This window comes from Castor canadensis, chromosome 14, assembly GCF_047511655.1.
Source record: "Castor canadensis chromosome 14, mCasCan1.hap1v2, whole genome shotgun sequence".
NCBI classification, from domain to species: domain Eukaryota; kingdom Metazoa; phylum Chordata; class Mammalia; order Rodentia; family Castoridae; genus Castor; species Castor canadensis.
In genome coordinates this window covers 55,487,196-55,505,464 of record NC_133399.1, presented here as the reverse complement: position 1 = coordinate 55,505,464, position 18,269 = coordinate 55,487,196, and the positions used below count along the sequence as shown (strand labels likewise).

At 52.8% G+C, this 18,269-nt stretch overlaps 2 protein-coding genes across 16 annotated transcripts in view; both read right to left on the bottom strand.

The window, feature by feature from the left end:
* Positions 1-3,742: 3,742 nt before the first annotated feature.
* Positions 3,743-7,767, bottom strand: Nkx6-3 (NK6 homeobox 3). The gene is made up of 3 exons (XM_020180026.2): positions 7,195-7,767; positions 5,300-5,469; positions 3,743-3,976 (listed from the first exon to the last, which is right to left on the bottom strand). Exons 1-3 carry the CDS (start codon positions 7,574-7,576, stop codon positions 3,743-3,745), a joined length of 786 nt encoding a protein of 261 aa, XP_020035615.1. The 5' UTR covers positions 7,577-7,767.
* Positions 7,768-11,245: 3,478 nt separating this feature from the next.
* Ank1 (ankyrin 1) overlaps positions 11,246-18,269 on the bottom strand; it is a 188,090-nt gene continuing 181,066 nt past the window's right edge. For 13 of the 15 annotated variants that reach the window (XM_074054594.1, XM_074054599.1, XM_074054605.1 and 10 more), the window contains 2 exons: positions 18,024-18,160; positions 11,246-12,247 (listed from right to left, as the gene is read on the bottom strand). In XM_074054594.1, coding sequence (XP_073910695.1) covers positions 18,062-18,160 — 99 coding nt within the window. In that variant the 3' untranslated portion in view covers positions 11,246-12,247; positions 18,024-18,061. The remainder of the gene's footprint in view (positions 12,248-18,023; positions 18,161-18,269) is intronic. The other 2 variants (XM_074054602.1, XM_074054596.1) reach the window with 1 other exon arrangement.

Genomic DNA, 18,269 nt, shown 5'->3' with positions numbered 1-18,269 from the left:
AGCTACTCAGGAGGCAGAGATCAGGAGGATCGTGGTTCAAAGCCAGCTGGGCAAATAGCTTACAAGACCCTATCTCGAAAAAAACCTAACACACACACACACACACACACACACACACACACACACACATGCACCGCTGTGGAGTGGCTCAAGGTGAAGGCCCTGAGTTCAAGCCCCAGTACCCCCCAATACACACACACAAAGTGCTGTTCAGTCCCCAAGGAGACACGCCTGCAAGGCGTCCTAGGTAGAGGTCAGACTCCTGCCTTACAGTCCCTCATCTCAGGAGCTTGTGAGAACATGAGTCTGGCCACTTAGGGGCCTTCCATGACCAACCAAGTGACAGTCGCTGGCACAAATGTGCCAAGAGCAGGTAGCTGCTCCCATTCTCCAGCAGACCTTCTTAGAACTGGCTCAGCCACGGCCCAGTGGTGTGACCTGGAAGAGGAAGGAGCAGGGGTGGGGGTGGGGGGGTGCGTGCGTTAGTACTGAAGTGCACACCATTCTGCACTCGGTACGTGATGGCACTCTGTCCCTCCGCCTTGCAGAATTCATCTCTCAGCCTCACTCTGTGGAGGACACTGGGTTTTTTTTTTAAGATAGGGTCTTGTGTTTATGCTCAGGCCAGCCTGGACTGTGATTCCCTTGTCTACACTTCCTGGGTAGCTGGAATGACAAGTGCCCATCACCACACCCAGCTGTTGTTGGTTGAGATGAGGTCTCGCTAATGTTTTGCATGGGCAAACCTCTGACTATAATCCTGCTGATCTCCGTCCCCAGAGTATAGGGGATTATAACCATGAGCCACCACACCTGACAAGGACATGGATTTAAAGAGGTGAGCTGATTTGGTTACAGTGACCCAGCTCCAGCATGGGGTTCAAACTCAGGACTCTTGGCCTCCATCTTTGGTCACTTGTGCTGCTATAGCCAAATACCTGAGCCTGGGTAATTTGCAAATAATAGAAATTTATTTCTCACAGCTTGGGAGGCAAGGTGCCAATAGGTTCAGTGTCTGATGAGGACTTGATCTCTGTTTCCCTGATTGCACCTTGAACGCTGCATCCTCACTTGGCAGAAGGGACAGAAGGGTGAAAGAGGGCTGAACTCCCTCATTCAAGCCCTTTTAACTAATCACATGAATGAGTGTGAAGACCTCATGGCCTCATATCCTCCCAAAGGCCTCCCTTCTTAATACTTGGGAGTCACATTTCAACATGGCCATTTTGCAGATGCAAACATTCAAAGCATAGCAGCTTCCAGAGCCTTCTTTAAATGATACAGAGCTACTGCTGTCTGTGTGTGCCAGACACACTCATTATTCTAATCTTACAAAACCTTGCAAAGTATGTATCATCATTCCATTTTACAGACTAGTAAACTGAGGCACAGAGGTTAAATAACCCACCCAAGGACACAGACAGTGGTGGGGCTAGTGACCTTCTAATGGCCACACTCCCTATGCCGTGTTGCATAGGGGTCAAATTCTACGATTGCCTGAGTATGAGGTTACCAGAGGTGAGAGTAGTTCTTCAGCTTCTTTTCAATTGCTGTTATCAAGATGTAGTCATTCTGAACCTGGCAAGACATGGACGTTCACCTACCCTCACCCTCGACCTGATAAGGACATAGCCTTCAAACACGACAATGAGAGCTGGGGCAAAACTCTGTGCTGCTTGCTGGAGCTGTACTGAAGTGACTGTCAGACTCCACAGCGACCACAGGACTCAATATTTTTTTCCCGCATCTCTGAAGTGTCTGTGACTTGGGAGGACATGAGCTACAGGAAGTGTGAGTTTCTGAGAAGCTGTGGGGTTTGTTTGTTTGTTCCTTTTATGACTAGGGATAAAAATTATAACCATATGGTGGGTGATGGGGAACAGCCCTGTGTTCCAGCAACACACATGTATACACATGTGTGCACACGTGCACATGTGCAGAGGAGTGAGACATTCTGAATCACCCTTAGGAATCTGGGTCATTCACCTTGAAGGAGTTCAAGCTCCAAGTGTGTCTTTCAAACAGCTTCTGTATGGGAATTAGTGAAATGGAGCCAGGGCCTCCCCTGCACTTGGTCCTTGGGTCTCAGACACCCCTGGCAGACATGTCATTAAAAGGGAGTCGGAGGGGACCTGGGGAAGGTTGTACTCATTTAGCTGTGGCAGGGGCCCCAGCACTTTGTGACCAGAGAAGGTTTTGTTTAGCTCAGTAAATGTCTCCCAGGAAAATCTCTCCCTAGGCTTGATTTAATATGAACCCTAAATACTCCGACTCAGATGAGCAAGAATTAGAGCAGTGATACGGCAGCCACGATTAGAATACACTAGAGAAAAAAGCCGTTTTCCTCCAGGTCCCTGGGCATCGCCCTCCCATGCCTGCTTCACGGCTTCACACCTGGATTGTAACAGCAGCCCCCTGGGCTGGGCATCCCCGGCTCCCAGACCCACTGAGCTCTCTGGGCTTCTTTGTGACCTGTGCTGAGTGCTTGAGTCCTCTCAGGCTGATGTCCCTCCCGCTCCAGTTGCGGTGGGGCCTCCCTCAGGACACCTGTCAGAGGCAGACTTGGAACCAACTCACCTGGGAGCCAAGACAGCAGCTCCCCACGGCTGGCAGGTGTGGAATCCATGTCTGGTGTCTGCAGCTGGTTCCCTCCACAGAAGCACATGAGCCATGGAGAGGTTTCTGGGACTTTTATTTGTACTCTTTATTATTATTGTTATTTTTAAGCCAGTGAGGATAGGCAAATACTTGATCCCTTTTAGGCTGCACTCCTCCTTGGCCAATCCCGCCCACCCCCCTAGCTGCCCCTTCCCACCTGCCAGCAGCTCAATGTCACCTGGGATGAAAGACACAGTCCAGGCCCAGGAAGAGGGGTGGTGGGGGCCCAGCACCCCTTGGGGTAAGCTCTAATGGCACCTTCCCTGGCTGCTCCCTTCCTGTCTGACGTCCTGTTGGAGGAGCAGGGGGATTCTGAGGCCCTTTCCAGCCTTCACTTCCTTCTCAGCTGAGATGCCCACAAGTGTCTGGGCTTTCTGTCCCTAAGCACAGAGGAAAGCCCAGGTGGTTGGCTCTCAGGCACCCACCTCCAATCCCAGCCTCTGCCTGTAAACACCCTTTCCCAGCAAGAAAGTTCCTGCCTCAGACAGAACTGCCTTGAGGGTAAAGTGAGGCCAGGAGGACCAGCTCAGAGCTGTGATGCTTAAGTTCCCGCCTCAGGGGTGTTTGTTCTTGGGGGCCCACTCCCCTCCCTCAGGAGCATCTCCTCCAGCTCTGGCCCCCTTTCTTTCACATATCTTAGGAGCGCACCTGGGTGGCCAACTCCAGTTTTTCTTCTGCAGTCAAGGTGCTTTCCTGGCCCAGTACCCTGGCCTTCTTGTCCCCAGCCAGCTGCCTCCTTGGGGAGTCCCCACAGCTGGATCACAGCAACAGAGCTCCTGGCAGCAAAGCCTGGCCATTTTCGTCTCAGTGGGCACTTAGAAATTTGCAGAATTGGGAGGGCAGGGCCCCCAGAGGCGCCAGATGGCACAGGTGTGCAGGTCTCAGGAGGCGTGTCTCCCTCCTCCCTTACTGTTCCCCCTCCTCTCTTCCCTCGCCTCTTTTCTTTCTTCCTCCTCTTCCTCCTGCTCTCTTTTCCCACTCTTTCTCCCCTCCTCCTCGTCCCCCTTCTCGTCCCCCTCGTCCCCCTCCTCCTCCTCTGCCGCCCGCCCCGCCGCCGGCCTCGTGGGGCAGGGGAGGGCGGGCGTCAGACGCTGTGCGCGCCCAGGCTGAGCACCGAGAAGGCGGCGCGGTGCTTCCGGAGCAGCAGGCGGATCTTCTCGTCGTCCGAGTCCGGGTCGAGCGGCTTGTTGTACTCGTCGTCCTCGTTCTCCGAGGCCGCGCGGTCCCCGCCCGCGGCGCCCGGACCCCGAGGCGTGGAGGAGGACGGCTCCAGCGCGCTCTTCTTCCTCCACTTGGTCCTCCGGTTCTGGAACCACACCTGCGGGGAGGACTCGGGATCGCACGCGTCCCCTGGGCGCCTCCACTCCGCCCTTCCTTTTGTGGGGAAAATCAAGGGCTCGATCATCGAGGACTAAGAGTCATTACTGGAAGGGGGCAAGAAAATAAAAACTGCGTGCCACAGCCCCTGCACTTCTCTGCAACCCTCCCTGGAGGACAGCTTTCTTCTTGTTCCCCCATGGGGCACTTGGTGGAAGCAAGGGTTTAAGCCCAGGGGGCCACATCGGGCGACAGAGGCATTCCTGGCACTGTGGTGTGGCCCATGTACAGCGCATGCGTAGCACGCACAGGCTCACTGCAAACATAAATAAATGTATATAAACAGAGGTGTCCCTCTTCTTTTAGCTTCATAGACCCTCACTGAACTCCATGAATAATTCCTCCCTAATTAGAACGGAACAAGTACAATGCTTGAGATGACTGAAGACTGCAGACACCCAAGGAAGTGGTAGAGTGTGTAAGAGCCGCACTCCCTACGCTCCATTTCCACCGTTTCCATCCAGCGACAGTGAGTCGGCCACAGAGCCTAGTGGTTCACTGACAATGTCTGGGCAGACCTGGGGTCCCAACCAGTCCCTGCACTGAACTGGGCAGTTCTAGTGAGGCTCGAGGCTTTCTTCTTTGATGTTCCCACCCAAAGTGTCTGGGGACAGAGTAGTGGCAAAGTTGGAAAAGTTGCCCCCAGGAGCGTGAGGAGGTAGAAGCAGGACTGGAGGTGCACTTAGAGGTTACTTCAGCCCCCAGATGTGTTCTGCCAGAGCTGCCTGCCCTCCCTTGGCACATGGGCTGCCAGGTTTCCTACCGTGTCTGAGCCATCACAGCCTCCTTTGCGTGGGCAGGAGTAGAGGAGGCATAACGTTCATTTTAAAGATTGGTAAACTGAGGCCAACTCCTTTTGCTGACTAGTGGATCAAGCTGGAAGCCAGTTCTAATCTGCCCCAGGGGCTCCTGGGGGCACTTGGGATTCCAGCATGAGGTCAGAGTCCCACAGATCTGAGTTTGAGGCCCAGCTCTGCCCTTACCAGTCAGGAAGCCATGAGCAAAGGGCTCAATTGTGATTCTTGTCATCTGCAGACACCACAGTGACCTCGAGGGTGCTGCGAGGATAAAATGAGGCACTGCATACAAGCTCTCAGAAGAGGAATCAGTAGATGGCAGACGGGCTATCGCTAACTGCTGGAATCTCTAGGGTTGGATGCCCAAACCTCAGGATGACCTCCCACGAGGAGCTGTGATTTATTGGGAAGGCAACTCTTAGGCAGTGGCCTCCTGCCCCAGCAGGCACCTTCTCCTGCAGACTCACCTTGACCTGTGACTCAGTCATGCCCAGCGAGTATGCCAGTCTTGCCCTCTCTGGGCCAGCCAAGTACTTGGTCTGCTCAAAGGTTTTCTCCAGGGCAAAGATCTGGTGCCCCGTGAAGGTGGGCCGGGTGTGCTTTTTCTTATGGATGCTGTCACTCAGGGGGTCCGGGGCTGATGGGGAGAAAGGAAATGGAGTTAACGGGGTGCTTGGGGGACCTGGGGAGCATGCACTGCCTGCAGGGTACCAGCCCTGCCTTGCCTCTCCCACAGGGTGAGCTCCCTCCAGCGGAGAAGCCACTGAGATTGCTGGAGCATGGTGACATCTACCACCTCAGCAGCATTCTTGACATCTGAATAACAATGACCTCTGCCATGTGTGCCACCTGAGAGAGCAGCTGCCCAGGTTCTAGCTATTTAGGGACAGCAGGGTCTCATGCCCTTCTGTCTACTGTTCTCATGCATCAATGATACTTCCTTCCCCAAGGGACAACAGGAGTTTCCTCTCTGTCCCAAGACACCAAAACAAGGATGTCCCTTCATGTCACCAAGAAAAGAATTAACTTTCTCTATCTGCAAAGCCCCAAGGCTTCCCACTTCTTTGCACCAGAACCTCAACTTCCCAGGTCTGTTGGAAAAGCAAGGAGAGACCAGCCCCAAGGTGCCACCTCTCCGTACCCCCAGACTAGATGTTAGATGTTAGAAGTCACTGGAGCAATTTGGGACCCCCCCTGACTGGCTCAGGAAGGAGCTTGGGGTTGAAAACTTGTCATGCATCAGGCCTTGGTCAGTACAGTTCAACAACCCAGGAGGGGAGATTGAGGCACAGAAAGAGAAAGAGATCTCTCGCGGGACCATCATCTTAGCCCTTCAGTCCTTTGGCCTTACTCTAGGTGCTGCCTTTTTTAGCTCTTTTCCAGTGGGTATACATGGTGTGGAGGTGAGGGGAGGGGTAGAATAAGGGAGGGACAACTTGAGGTTTTTGGCACCTCCCCTTTTTAGTCCCCACTTTCAGGCAGGGGGAGGGTGGGCCATCAGGCAGGATAGCTGCCCAGTAGTGTGGCAGGTTTGAGACAAGTATTTTTGGGGGGTTTACGGGGTTGGCTCAGAAGCCCTATTGCAGTGGGGAGCCCAGAGGTCAGGCACAGATGGAGGTCTCTCTGATTCCTTCCCCCAGATCTGGCCAGGGCTGTGGTGGCACAGAAATAGCTCCTGGAGCCACTGTCACTGTTTCCCTCCCTCCCAGGTGAACCTCACCTGCCTGTGTCTATCCCGGCCATCTCCTCTGGTCCCTGATTAACATCACAGGCACCTCGAATAAGTTCTTTGAAAGCTGAGGAACAAGGTGCGAGTGAGGTGCGCCCTACCAGCAGCCAGGGCCAAGTTCAGCTGGAGGCTGGGCTTTTGTCACTGCTACTGCTATGCAAGCCCTGAGGAGGGTGGTACATGCTCCCTCCATCACAGGCAAGGCGTCAGTGACATCAGAGTGCATTCGGTGCCCCCGAATGATGCCAGGCATGAGTGGGCTTTTTGGGAATGTGACACGGTGTCACGTTTTACTCACTAGGGGTAGGAGGTGCCTGCTTTGGATGAGGAAGGGGTGACACAGGCTCTGGGCAGAAGGGAGCTGCCATCTGGACACTGCATGGCCTTCCCTGGGCCTGGAATGCTCAGGGTTCCTGGGAGGGCAGCAAGGTGATAGTGGGTGACATGGGAGTCACACAGCTGTGCCAAGCAAAGCCAGAGCAGGAAAGGGAGAGGGTGGAATTCAGGCCTGCCCCGAGCTGAGGAGATGGACCAGGCACCTAGGCCACTATCTTTTGTGGCTGTGTGAGGCCCTGCCTGCCTCCTGCCTCCTCTCTGACTGGCCAGGCTGGGGGAGACCACCCTGGTACTCACTGTTGCTGCATGGCCGCCCGCCTCGCCAGTCCTGGCTGGTGTCTGCCCAGCAATTCCGGCTCCGGGTGGTGTACTCGCTCCCAGACTTGGAAAAATTCCCCATCTGGGGGCCATAGTAGACTCCCTGGGAGCCCAGGCCTCCAAAGCCTGCCACGTGGGGGTAGCTGGAGAGCAGGCCACTGTTCGGCGTGGCTACGGGTCTGCTCAGGATGTCCGTGATGCCGTGGGGGGTCCCGGCGGCCAGCTGGGGGCCCAGCCCCGGAGGGCTGAGCTTGTAGAAGGAATTCTGCACGGAGTACTGGCACACGGGGGCCTTCATCTCCGAGAACTGGGCCAGCGGCGTGTTGTTCAGCAGGAACGTCCCCTGCAGGTTGGACTCCATGTCTCCAGGTCAGGGAGAAGGGCAAGGAGAAGCCCAAGTGCAGGTCCCTAAAGCCCAGGACCCCAGAGTGCGGCCCCTGGTCCCATGGCAGGTTTGGAGGGTCGGAAGCAGCCCGAGCCTGACTGCCCTCCACCTAAGGCATCCGGCCCAGCCCTTGCCCAGGGACTGGGCGCCCACGTCAGCTGCTCGGAAGTCAGGTGCGCAGCGCAGGTGGGGGGGCGCAGGAGGCCTCTGTGCCTGCCCCGGCTGGACAAGGGTGCTCCCCACGCTCAGCGCAGCCCCCTCCTCTGCCTCCGGGTCTGAGGACCCTCCATGAGAAGTTTGAAGTTCAGAGAAGGGACATTTCCCTGATAAAGATATGGCCTATTAGAATACAGACCCGAGACTGGCTGAGCTGTGAGAGCCGCGCCGCCATTGGTCCGATTGCACACGGGCCTCACATTGGCTTTGCCTAGACAAATTGCACTTTGAAAGATTGACTGTAAGACAGGGAGTGTGCGAGTGTGTGAGTGTGTGAGTGAGTGTGTGAGTGTGTGTGTAAGAGAACAGGGAGAATTAGCTCTAGAAGCTGCGTTCTTCATCCGAGGCTCCACCTGCTGCCCCAAGTCCAGCATCTAGGAAAAGGTGGGTGACCCCGGGTCCCTGGAGGCTTCTGTGGCAGTTGGAAGTCATAGTCCTTGCAGCTGTTCCCCTGAGGGCGAGAAGGCAGGACTCAGGTCACTGCCCTGAGCTGCTCCGGCCTCCTTATGTGCTGATGCCCAAGCTCTGCAGAACACGGCAGCTTCTGCTTTGCTTCCCTTCCTCCAGCTAGGATGGGGTAAGTGGAAAGGATGCTAATCCCTGTGACTGTCATGAGAGCTTGCTGGGCAGATGGGGTCAGGGGGTGGGCAGTGGGCAGCTCTGTGTGGTGGGTGTGTGCGTCTTCCTGCTTCTGAGGCTGAAGAGAAGGGTAGCGGCTGTGCAGCTCCTCTGCCTCTGGGCAACTTTGTCTGATCCCCTTGGTCACAAAACCTTCCACCTTCTGTCTAGTTGGTGTCTGTGTGAAAGCCTCTGACACCGAGAGGCTCTCTGCTTCGGCAGTGGAGGCCTGTGCTGGGCGCTTGGTTCAGGCTTAGTAAATATTTGCCACATGGGATTGGATTGAACAGCAAAGCACCCATCTGCTCTTTTTTTTTTTTTCTCTCTGATAAGTTTTTACACTATATGACATAGAGGGTACAATACCGTTCTCCTGGGGGAATCTCTCATTTAACAAACAGGACACAGGTGCAGAAGAATCAGAGACCACTGTCCATGAACTGGGTCTATTTCTGTTTGGGTGGCATTCTTTCCTGAAGTTATTCTCTAAAATGGAAAGCAGCAATGCCACTTGTCTGAGCATGCATAATGACAGGAAAAATAGTGACTGTTAGAAAGATGGACCTCTGCCCTTCCTCTGCCTGGCAGCCCTAAAGCCGTTTCTGACCAGGCTGTGGTCTCTGCAGGGCCGGCTCCCTTACCACACATGGGCTGTGCTTTTGCAGGTAGGAGACAACGGCACACCTTTGCCGGCCTTCTTGGGGTGGATCCCCTTCTCTCGCTGATCTTTGAGTCATCTTTTTGATGACATAGATTTAGGGCAATGCACAGAGAACCTAAGGGTGTGGAGATGATCTTGTTACAAGTTTAGATTAAAAACAATAAAATATTTTTTAGATTAAAAACAATAAAATATTAACGGAGTTAATTATCTCCGTTGGCTTTGTCATGTATCACAACTATTTTGGGAACTTAATTGATTTCCAGGGATGCCACCCCACCCCAAGGCAATTGTGAGTCTGAAAGTCTTTTTAAAAGCCCTCTGGGTAATGCAGATGTGTACCAATGATTAGCTTATTGGAGGGAGGGCATGTGGGGGCTTTAAGATTTAGTGAGAAGCTTGGGGTGAGGGCTGGAGACTGGAACTTGATTACAGGAATTTATGAAGAAGGAAATCTGCTGTGTGATTCAATTCTTATTTAATGCCATGGCTGACAAAGGTGTCTGGGAATCCCAACATGATAAACAAGAGACTTCAGCAACTGATTCATCCATTCCCCCGTTTTACAATGAGGAAACTGAGGCCGGTGTGGTGTTAGTGAGTAGTTCCCAGTTTCTTTTTATAGCAAGGGCAGGTTCTTGGACGCTGTAAGGCATTGAGTACAAGGGCTAGATGCCTGACTGGGGTGAGCCAGGAGGCCCTCTCAGTTTGTGCCGGCTGCAGGCCTGGCCAGATTCCCTGGTGGTTTAGGGGTGCCTCCTCTCACACCTTTGATTTCTCCCCATCTCAAGGTAGCTTCTAGGGAGAAGAGAAATCTGCTCTGCCACGCCTCTGGGGGTGCCTCCCAGGGTGGTGGTCCTGTTTAAGGGGTTGTCCAGGTTTCCAGGAGGAGCTGGGCATTGGTGGACCCCCTCACATCCCAACCCAAGCTTGCCTCAAACCCCAAGGAGGAGCCAGGAAGGAAAGCTGGAGCCCGAGTCATGAGTCAGTTTCTTTATTAATTCTGACATTAATTCAGCTGGTGTAGGGAGAATGGTCTATACATCAGAGTGAGGTGGAATTTCTCTCCCAGTAACAGAGCATGTGGGAGAGTCAAGAAATGATTCATTTTTCATAACAGTTAAAAAAATCAAGGTAATTCCAAAACTTCTAAAAAGCGTCTAATGTGCAGACTGCAGCATTCTCTAGGCATCAAGTAGAGACCCCAGACTCCTCCTAAACAGCTCCTACTAGCAAAGGGAGCGCGCAGCCATGCCACCGGGGCCGGGCGGCGGGCCAAGCAGCCATGCCGGGCGGAGCGAGGGTGCCAAAGCGTAGCCTGGGGCCGGGGCCCACGCGGGCCGCTAAGAGGGGCTACTGGGTCGGCGGCGCGGCGGGGCGGGGCGCTCGGTGTCGCCCCGCGCGGCGGAGCCCGCGGCTGCGCAGAGCCGGCGCGGCGAGGCGCGGGGGGGCCGGGCTCGGAAGGAAAAGCGGACCCCGCCGCGCCGCGCCGCGCCACGCCGGCCAGGGGACCAGCCGCAGGGGCGCGGACATCGGGGCGCTTCTGTGCTACTTGGAAGGTTGAAACGTGTCCCGAGGACACCTCCGAAGAGCGGCAGAGGAGGAAGGTGACTGGACTCGCCACAATGGCTCTAGGAGAGCGACAAGAGCCTGCCAGTCTCTGTCCTGGCCCTGGGAGGGGCGCCCGCCCGGGCTCGGCGGGGCGGGATTGTGCTGATTCGGGCCTCCCTCTGCCGGAGGCTCTAGTGTGACTTTAAGGCTCTTCCCTGATTGGCACCGAGGCGAGGAACAGCCCGCTGTCAGTTTCCTTCCTGGCCGGGAAGCCTGGCCTGGGGCGTCTCTTGCCCAACCCTTGGCCTCCCGGTGACCAGAAGCTCCAGCCTCCTCAGAGGAGCGTGGTCAGAGCCCAGGCTCCGGGCTGCCCAGCCGGGAGCCCAGTGCCCGCACCCGGACCCCAGCCTGCGGGCTGCCTGGACTTCGAGCACCAAGATGGCTCTAGGAGACCTTAGGGTGGTCCTGACGTCTAGGAACTGGCAGATACGTCCACTAGCCTACTCCCTTCCTTCCTCTTTCACTGAAAGACAGCCTGTAGCTCCTTCTCCCGCAGCCGGAGAAGTCCTCAGGAGCTGCTTTGTACATACTGCTAAGTGTTTCTATTGGTTTGCATAGTATTTATTGTTTTCATATACACAAGGCTTATTACTGTACAGTTTACACTTTGAACACAGACTATGATAGAAGTGCGTGAAGATATAGAAAACCTCTTCTCTATGGAACATGCTGGTGCGATCCTGGGACAGCCACCGGCTCTTTCCCAGCTAAGACCTCCTTTTGGAGCCCTGCAGCTAAGCCTGGGGTCCTCGCCTCAGATTCTAAGTCAATAACACAAGGAGCCCCAAGTGCACTCTCAAGTGATTTCCCTTTGGAAGATGATAAATACTGAATCTGGCAGAGAGAGACATTAAAAAAAAAAATCCAGTTTATCCACTGGAGATCCTACACAGCTTCAGAGGTCACGGTAAAATCAGTGCGTAGACTGAGTGACAGGGAGAGGCATATGTCCTGAAAGTCATGTGGAGTGTTCTGAGAGGAGCAGTCCTCTGGGGAGGGGGAGATTGTCAGAAATGGAGTGCAGGTGTGTGTGAGGGGCAGGGCCTGGCAGATGAGGACATGGGATTAAGGTGCTAAACTGATTTCATGCCTAGTTGCCATTCGTTTTTCTTTCCAGGAAGCCCACATGGATTTCTTACAGATGAGGTTGAAAAAAAAAGTACCCTGTGTGAAGTCAAAACCAAAGCAATTAAAAAACAAACCCCAAACCATCCCCAGCCACAAAAGAGCCCTTATATTCACTTTTGCATCATGCCCTCTCTCATACTTTTCTATCCCTCTCTCTTCTCCCATCTTCTTGCTGCCTTTGTCCTGATTCCTGACAGAGATCCACCATTGCTAGAGGCAGGATTGGAGACTGCAGGTCATGCGTGTACAGTCAGTCGTTCATGCGAATAGGAGACTAAAGGAAGTCCCTTACAGAGGTCATGCCGTGAGCCTAGAGGGGCGTGTGCAGTGCTTCTGTAGCCCTCGGTCCAGCTCTCCTCCTGTGTGCATGGCAGAGTGTGTGAAGCTCAGGATTTGGGTGTCGAGGTGTGACCCTGAGGACACAAAGAAAGAGTCACTTAGAACTTAAAGGTGCAACTCCCAGCAAAAACCCCAAATAGGGTTTTGTGCTGGCTGCTCAGGCAGGGTCTGGTCAGGAAAAGCAAGCTTCCTAAGCAAGGCGATGAGCAGACTGGTGTGCTCACATGCACCATCCATCCTTCTGTGCTCCCTGTCCAGAGGTAGCAGGCAGTGCTGACCACCAGTCTCCTCTGGTTTGGTGGAAAGCCACGAACCCTTGGGAAACCTGTGTGTGAGAACAGTGCTCTCGGGAGCAGGCAGCAGAGGGCTCCCTGCCTATGAAGCTGCAGGTAGATTCCTGTGCTTAGTTAGGAAGCGGCCATTTTCATGAGCCAGGACCTGTGCCAAGAAAGAGGCGAGGCTAGGCAGTGGTGCCCTCTACTTTCACCAACAAGTGTGGATATCTCCTATGAGCCTGCTCTGGGGAACTTGAAGTGGCACAGATACGATTTCTGGCCTTCTGAGCTCATGGCCTCAAGGGACAACAGCTCCTGTTGGGTTCTAGTCCACAAGCCCCTCCTGTCAGGTGCCCCTGGCCCCTATCCCCATGCCTTGGTGGGGACAAATTGTTAAGACAGAGGTCTTTGAAAGGAAGAAATATTCTCCCTAGAATATTATGTGTCTTAGGCTGGGGAGCAGCATTTTAGCCTGTGGGGCAAAGTTCAAATCCTATAGCCTGAGATTCACACAAGACAGCACTCCTGCCTCCCCACCACCCCTGCCATGGGGTCTCAACCTCCAGCCTGGTGGGAAAACACCATTTTTTTCAAAAGCAGCCACTCAAGATTCTGTTTGCAGGGATCTAGAGACAGAAGTGGAAGAGGAGGAGATTTTAAAAAGAGGAGCTGACAATATTCTGGGTGTGTCAGAAAGTGACAACAAAAGAGCAGGAAGGCACTCTGAGGCAAAATTGTCCCCAGACTTAGAGCAATTTTGGGCCCTAGAAGACAGGGCTTGGGGAGGTATGCCAGCCATGACCAAGTTGAATTGAATTCTGAATGCTGCCCAGGGAGAGGAGGGTGGTGCTAAGGGCCTTGCTAGAGGATGCTGGGATGCTGCAAAACCAGGTACCTTCTGCTGGACTTCAGGGTGCTGTCCCCTGGCAGGACCAGGCTCTGCTCCCTACCTGGGCCCCCCCTTAGCTCAGCCCAGTGCCAGGCCTTGTGAGCCCAAAGTACATTCCTGCTCTCTGCCTTTGACTTTGACTCTTCCATCAAGACTACTGTCCCCTTTCCTCTCTGCCCAAGTTCTGCCCTCCTCCCTCAAGACCTGTCTACCTCGTGCTGTTAGCTACAGAACATCAAAGGGTGTCGTGGTCAAAAACTGAACTCTGAATCCAGACTGCTCAAGTTCAAATCCTGCATCTGCTACAATTACCTGCTGCCTGACCTTGGTCAACTTACTTACCTGTTCTGTGACTTAGTTTCCTTTGCCATAAAATGAAGGTAGCTATAGGACCTACCTCTTTAGATCATTATAATGTTTGAAAAGCTAATGATGGGTCCCTGAAGTGCCAAAGATGGGGCATTCTGTGCATGTGAACTATTCCTGGGCTCTCTGGCAGTGTTACCATCTTTGTTCTCATTCCTTGGTGGAGTTATGAACACTCTGGGAATAGGAACCCCTTCTTGGTTTTCCCGTGATGCTTACCCTAGTGCCAAACACTCCTCAAATAAGAGATGACATGAAATCTGGGGCTTGGGAAGGAGGCTAAAATCTCCCACCTACTTTTCTGCCCAGGTGAGCAGAGGAGAAGGGTTGAGCTGTAAAGATCATGCTGGAGTAGTTGCCCACTTTGTTTTGGGATAAACTGAGGTACAAGGGAGCAGAAATACATCCAGTTGGAGCAGTAGGCAGCACAGGACTGGGATGAGAATATCATCCTCCTCCTCTCCAAACCTGCTCTCCTGAGAAAGGTCCACCCCTCCAAAGCCTAGGAAACAGCTCCTTCTGCTTTGAGTGGCTGCCCAGCCAGGATCCTCTCTTCCTTCCCTGGTGCTGGGGCACCTGGCTCCACCCCTACCCAGTGCTCCTGTCCCCCTTGACCTCTGACTCTAATGTGCTGGCAGTGGCTGGGTAGAATGGTGACACTAGGTGAAATAAAACAAAATGTACCTTGCCCCCCCAGTCTCTCCCATTGAGACTATGGATTACTTTAAAACTTCTAAAAATATTCCATTGTCACAGCTAATGGAAACCTTGCAAGCACACAATCGGAATGGAAGGTGATCCTCAAAAAAGGAAACAAAGAAAGACAGACTTTTCTCCCACAGCTCCCAGAGTGTACCAGAGGACAGAGCTATGTGCCCAGGCTCCTGGGCACCCAGAGGGCAGCTGTGCTGCTTCTGCTTCCAGCTGCCATGCTCTACATTGTCCCTCCACCTGCTACTGTCCGCCCCAATCATGTCTTAACAGCAATGTTCCAGTCAGAAAGCTCCGTTTCCCTCCAGCCTCAGACGCAGAAGCCTTCTTCCCAATGCTGAGGGTGATAGGGGTGGGGGTGGGGCAGGAGCAGACTTTGTCAGGATGGCGGTGTCCTGCCCTGTGGGGGTGTTCCACATCTTCACACAAACTTTAACCACTGTTCACTCCAGTTTGCCTTTTAGATATGACATCTGCAACTGGGCCACATCACTTCTAGGAGGTTTGGAGAGGAGAGCCAAAATAAGTCATGATAACTCAATTTTCAGTGTGCCTAAAAAAATCACTTGAGCAGTTCAATGTAATTTACTGAGCTCCAGGCCCAGGAGGACTAGGGCAAGGACCAGGAATCCACAGGTTTCCTACCCTGTTTTTCCTTTTGGTGCTGGGGATGAACCCATGGCCTAGCACATGCCAGGCAAGCAACTCTACCTCTGAGCCAAACCCTGGGCTCCGGAGTCTTCACTTTAATGTGTGTGGGATACAGGACTGTGCTTAGCAATTTGACAATTTGTAAAGCCCTTTCACAAACATAAGCTCATCAATCATCTTGGCCGTTCTGTAAGGAAAGGGCATTATTGCTACTGTATGGATAAAAACCTGAGGCTTAGGGAGGTCAATTGACTTGCTCTGAGTCACACTACCACTGAAATCTGTCATTGATTGAGTGCCAGAGTAAGTATGTTCTTATTTACCATCCATTATTTGAGGACTTTTTTTTGGTGCTGGGGAAAGAATCCAGGGCCTCATACATGCAAGGTATGCACGCTGCCACTGAGCTACACCCCCAGCCCTGCACACTTTTTAAAACTGAAGTGCAATGCACATTCAGAAGGCACTATTTGCATCCTCACTTGAGGAGTCTGAAGGTTGGGGTAGGTGAATGACTTGTTTAAGGTCACACAACCTGAAAATAGTAGGAGCCAGGCCTTGAATCTAGACTCCCAAGGCCAGCTTTCACTTTCTGAAAAAAATATAGGTGACTATCATTGTTTGCAGTATAGTCATATTATATAGTTATATTATATATAGTTATAGTATACTATACATATATAGTATGAAGTGTCTGTGAACACTGAATTAGTGAATACTGAACCATTGCTCCAGTTCCTGTGAGTCTGTGCTCACATTTTCATCAATCAATGAATACACAGCCTTGTTTTATTCAAGTTTCTATTTAAAGTCTCCTTGTTTGATATGTGACTACCTCATTAACCTTCACCTCTCCACCAACAGCTCTATAACTCATCCCTTAATGAAGCCTTTTTAACACGTGTATTTTCTCTGAAAGGCACATTGCAGCCTTTTTGCACTTAGAAACACCAGAGAGAACATCAACACAACCCTGAGAGACCATTTTAAGCAGTAAAATCACCAATAAAAAGCACAGAAATGCACCCCATCTGGCACTAACTAGACCACAGAAAGGATGCTCAAGTACAGTGTGAGAGCTGAAACAGGCAGAGCACACCTTGCTCTGCTCAGCTGGGAAGGTGCATGTCTGTTGGGTGACTCAAATTCTTTACCTTTGTTACATACCTGTGAATGGCCACAAAAGTATGGTGAGTACTGGCTTTGGGTTACAAGTAAATTTTAGCAAACAGGTATCTACCTGAATAATAAGGATCTAGTGTCCACGTTTATAAGTGGGTGGTAGTATTAAGAATCAGACAGCCTGCAAGCCTACAGCTCCTTCACCGTGTTTTCTGAAGCATTTGATGTCAATGGGAGGGTAAGCATTTCCTGCTTCCACCAGCCCCGACTCTTTGGGACCCAGGCAGGAGTCTGTGTCCATGCTGGCTCCCTTATCACTGTCCCCCACCACTAGGTCGCCTTGCCTTTTGTTGGCAGAGGGCCCAGCACTGTCCCGGAGCCAGGCTGCAATGTGCTCCTGACACCCACACTCATGTGGTCTGGTCACCTGGTGGTGGTGGGGGGGTTGACCTCTTTGCAGATCATCTATAGCAAACTAAAAGAAAAAAAAATTTCTAGGTTCCCTTCTGCCTCCTAGCTTTGGCTTCCAGACTGCCTGTACCCTGCTGAGGACATCATTAGAACCTGAAGCTCAAATTTAAAGCCACTGCTGCTGGTACTATAAAATAAGGCAGGAGAGTGTACTTTTCCTTTTTCCTCTCCTTTGAAAATTTATTTGTACTTTCAGATTATTTCCAGTTCCTCACCTCAATTAATCACAGCTTTCTAAGCCAGAAGTCAGGTGGGCCCCCTGGCAGCACTGGGGTTAATGCTGTAGCCTCCTTAAGCTGCTGAGGAGTCAGGTCTAATTTTATCCTTGGACTGGATCACCAGTCCTCTTTTTTTTGCCCAAGTGCTGAGATATGTTGGGAAGTCCCAAGTCAGCACTTCTGGTGGCTCAGAAGATAGCAGGCCCTGCTGCTTGGCCCCAGAGCCTGGGAATTTGGATGGCAACAACCCAGTTAGTGCTGTGTGGGGCACGATGCGTCTGGCTCCCTGCTGACTCCCACCCCGATGCATCCTGTACTGAGCTGCCCCGAGCTGGGCACAATGAAGGGCCTCGGGGCAGCTCAGTACAGGATCCCTCAGGGAGGGCGGAGGTCATAGCTGACTGCTGGAGCCCCTCACCGCAAATCACAGCACACACCTGTCCCATGCTCACACTCACCAACACTCACCATGCATAGCTGCCCAGCCCAACCCCAAACACTGTCCTGACATTCCAGGGAAGATGCTATTCACCCTTTGTGCCTGTTAGCCCCTTCCTAGAAAGCAAGGGAACAGCCTGCTCCATGAAGAGCCAAGGAGAACCTAAGCCTGGGGATGGTCAGGACTTCAGTGGGTTCCAGGTTCAAGGGACAGTCCAGCTCTAAGTCCTGGAGCTCTTCCTGGGTTCTATTGTTGGAGTTTTGCAGCCCAGATGACTTCTCCTATGCCCTCTGGTGCCCGTCCACCAACTCTAAAGCCCCACTTCCTAGTTTCCAAGACGGATGACTACTTATATTCATGGAGTGCCTTTCCCTCATCAAAGCATTGCTTTAAAACTATATGGGAGCTGGGGTGTGGCTCAGTAGCAGAGCTCATGCCTGGCACTCATGAGGCCCTGGGTTCCATTCTCAGCCCTGGGGCTGGGAATCTAAAAAACTGCATTTGTGCCCTACCTGAGAGACAGGCCAAGGAGATGGTATTGTTTTCTTAGTCTGTGCTTCTGATGCTCAAGTTGGGGGTGTGGGAGTCCCTGTGCATAGTGTGTAGGTATTTGGGGGGGGAGCTACCCTGGGAGCTGGGGAGCCGGCGGAGGAGAGCAGCACTTCACTGAGGACTAGGCCATGCAGAGGATGAGAAAGCCACTGTTACCTCCAGAGAGGCTACTCCGAGGAGAGGCTCGAGTGATATCACTGCTTGCCCCTTTTCAGGCTGGCCCGCTTCACTATCTGAGCCCCCTTCCTGCCCTCTATCAGGTCGGGCTGTAGACCACTCCCTCTCAGCTCCACCTGGAGATGGCAGCAGAGACAGAAAGCAGAACAGATCACACATAGACAAGAAAAAAAAAATAGGCAAAAGAATGTCAAAGATAGCATGGGGCTGGTGGGAAATCCACCC